General features: G+C 46.0%; 2 protein-coding genes across 4 annotated transcripts in view; both read right to left on the reverse strand.

The window, feature by feature from the left end:
• Nucleotides 1-2,079, reverse strand: part of LOC126572151 (uncharacterized) — a 2,111-nt gene extending 32 nt beyond the window's left edge. The window contains exons 1-3 of the mRNA XM_050231227.1: nt 2,022-2,079; nt 125-1,958; nt 1-51 (exon numbers count right to left, since the gene is read on the reverse strand). The exon at nt 1-51 is cut by the window's left edge and continues 32 nt beyond it. Coding sequence (XP_050087184.1) covers nt 1-51; nt 125-1,958; nt 2,022-2,063 — 1,927 coding nt within the window. The 5' untranslated portion in view covers nt 2,064-2,079. The remainder of the gene's footprint in view (nt 52-124; nt 1,959-2,021) is intronic.
• A 110-nt stretch (nt 2,080-2,189) lies between these two features.
• The window catches only part of LOC126572157 (zinc finger protein ZIC 2-like), a 5,935-nt gene continuing 5,624 nt past the window's right edge, over nt 2,190-2,500 (reverse strand). For all 3 annotated transcript variants that reach the window (XM_050231237.1, XM_050231238.1, XM_050231239.1), the window contains one exon: nt 2,190-2,500. This exon is cut by the window's right edge and continues 4,141 nt beyond it. The gene's annotated coding sequence lies outside the window, so the exon portion shown is untranslated.

The following is a 2,500-nucleotide window of genomic DNA, read 5'->3' on the forward strand; positions in this document are numbered from 1 at the left end:
GATAGTCCACCGCCTCCATCAAGGCTCGGTAATTTACTTCCTGACGATGACCTGCCGATGGATAGAATAAGAACGTTCAGTTCTAGGAAAAGCGATTAGAAAGCAGTAAACCGACCACACTTACCAATTTCCACGGCAAAATAGTTGCACAACTTTTCAAACTCTCGACTCGAGATTCGTGTGTGCAAGTCACGCGACGTCAGCACACGCAGTAAACGATTCCGGGAAATATGGCCCACGTTTTGTGGGTCGAAGTCCTTCAGCTGCGAGCGCATGTTCGACACAAGATCCGCGTGGCGTGCCAGCTTCTGCAGAGCCTTCGAAACGATGGTGCGATCTTCAAAGTTCAGAAAATTTAAAGTCGATGTTTCATCGGCCGGAAAATGGCGACACGGAACTAACAGCGGAGCCTTTTCGAGCATTGGTTGATAATCAATTTCCGCAACCGTGTCACAGAACCGCTTGTAATCGATCGTGGTGGACAGAGGTGTTCGGAAGTACTCGCACAGGAGTTGCATTTCACATGGCGTCAGTTTGATGCTGGCCGTCGATAATCCTCTGGTGAACTGAGTTGCACTAATTCGATGATGGTGCAACGGATCGAATCCTTCCATGGAGTCTATCAACCGTAACCGGCGATGTACCGCCTGAGCTTTTACTTTTGCCAGAACCAGAACGATATCCTTTTCGCTTGCCATTGGTTCTGCCGGTGTAGAATCGCGGTTGATCAGTTCCTTTACCTTCAAATGCTCCGATGCAGGTTGTTTATCAGTGGCCTGCATTTCTTCCAAAAACTTTGTATAATGGAAACCTCGGTCGTCTCCATAAATTTTATCCAGCAGGAAGGCTTCCTCGTCGGTCAGCGTAAGCCGGCTAATGGCGAAAGCTTCTCGTAACTGATTGAAATTTATGTATCCTTTGCGGTGCTGATCAAAATCTTTAAACACAGGTTCGAGCATAATGCTCTCGCTTGTAATTTTCTTTCTGATTCGACGCAATGTTGAACCACAAGTACGGATTTCTTGAGTAGTTGCTTCATACTTTCCGAGAGGCGGTAAATGTTTCAGGGATGCAGGAACACTAGTACTGAGAACGGATGCTTCCTTATCCAAAGGAAAGTCGCTGTACATTCGGCAAATTTCCTCCACAAACAAGGTCCACCGTATTTGGTTAGGATTTTTCGAATGGGCATATCGTTCACACAGTTGCCTCAATTCCCGATCGTGCAGCGGAAGTCGATGCAAACGAGAGAGGCCGATCAGATCGAGACATCGGATAAACTGACCGCTCGTAATCCATCCACAGCGGAAAGGATCATGTTGTTGAAACACCTCTTTGATACGAATCCGGTTCTCCCAGATATGTCGTTGAATGCGGAGCAGCAGTTCCCGCATGGTTTGATCCTTTCGATCAGCACTCAAACAAGGATGAAAGGCGAGCCGTTTGCCACACAATTCGGCCACTGAGATCGATCCAACCTCGGGCCGAACGACCTTTGGCAAATGTGTTTCGATGATTTTGGTAGGCACCGCACCATCATCATGCTGGCGATCTAGTGCTCCTTCACGTTGATCCAAAAAGCGGAACAGCTGATCGATTTCTTCAACAAATGAGCCGTAATCGAAAAGGTGACCATCGTTGGTGAACCGTTTTACAAACAATTCCTTATCTCGCTTGGATAACGTTACGCCGAGGTAATACAGCACCCGGAACGCATACCGCACCGTGCAGAACGGACCGTCACGTGTAACAAGAGAGTATTCTTCGAAATATGGCCGCAAAATGTGTTCTCGAAAGCGAAGAGCTTGTGCAATCGACAATAGAATCAGCGACAACTGCCTGTGCTCCTGTACCGAAAGTGGGTTCATACTTTTTGATTTGTCAGCAGATTTAGGAACTGGCCGCAAAAGAGGCCGCAGTTTTTCACAATTTTTCCAAGCTTCTAACAAACGATCGTGCTGTAACGGATGTGAAAAGATGAGCTACCAAATTATATGGCTCGTATATTCGAAAGACCTTACCTCTGTTTGATGATGAGTATCACAGGACATTTTCGTGTGCATGATGATCCACTCCTCGACGGACAATACAGTGAAATAACATCCAATGGTTTCTACGATTTCTTTTCAGTAGCTGTGTTAGACCATGCGGATAGATTTAGTGGAAGCGAAACATTTCTGATGGCTGTTTGGTAAGGATTTGTTTTATTATTTGAAATACATTCGAGAAAAGTAGTTTCACATTAATTAGAATTCACCTTGTATGGGGAAATGATTTTGTCGGGTTTTTTCATTCTTATGCAGTATTGTAGCGTTAATACACACATGCACACAGGCAAAGTCGACTGTTACGACTGCTACACACGGGTCTTTTCCGTTCCGCTATATTGCGCTATAATAATTTGGTTAGGTTTGCGTTGGCCGTTCTCTTGCCACCCTTCATCCTTCTCTTGGGAGTCCGCAGCCTACCGCCCTCCACCAATCCATCGTCCAGTACAGCT

Source organism: Anopheles aquasalis, chromosome 2 (genome assembly GCF_943734665.1).
Source record: "Anopheles aquasalis chromosome 2, idAnoAquaMG_Q_19, whole genome shotgun sequence".
Taxonomy (NCBI): Eukaryota; Metazoa; Arthropoda; class Insecta; order Diptera; family Culicidae; genus Anopheles; species Anopheles aquasalis.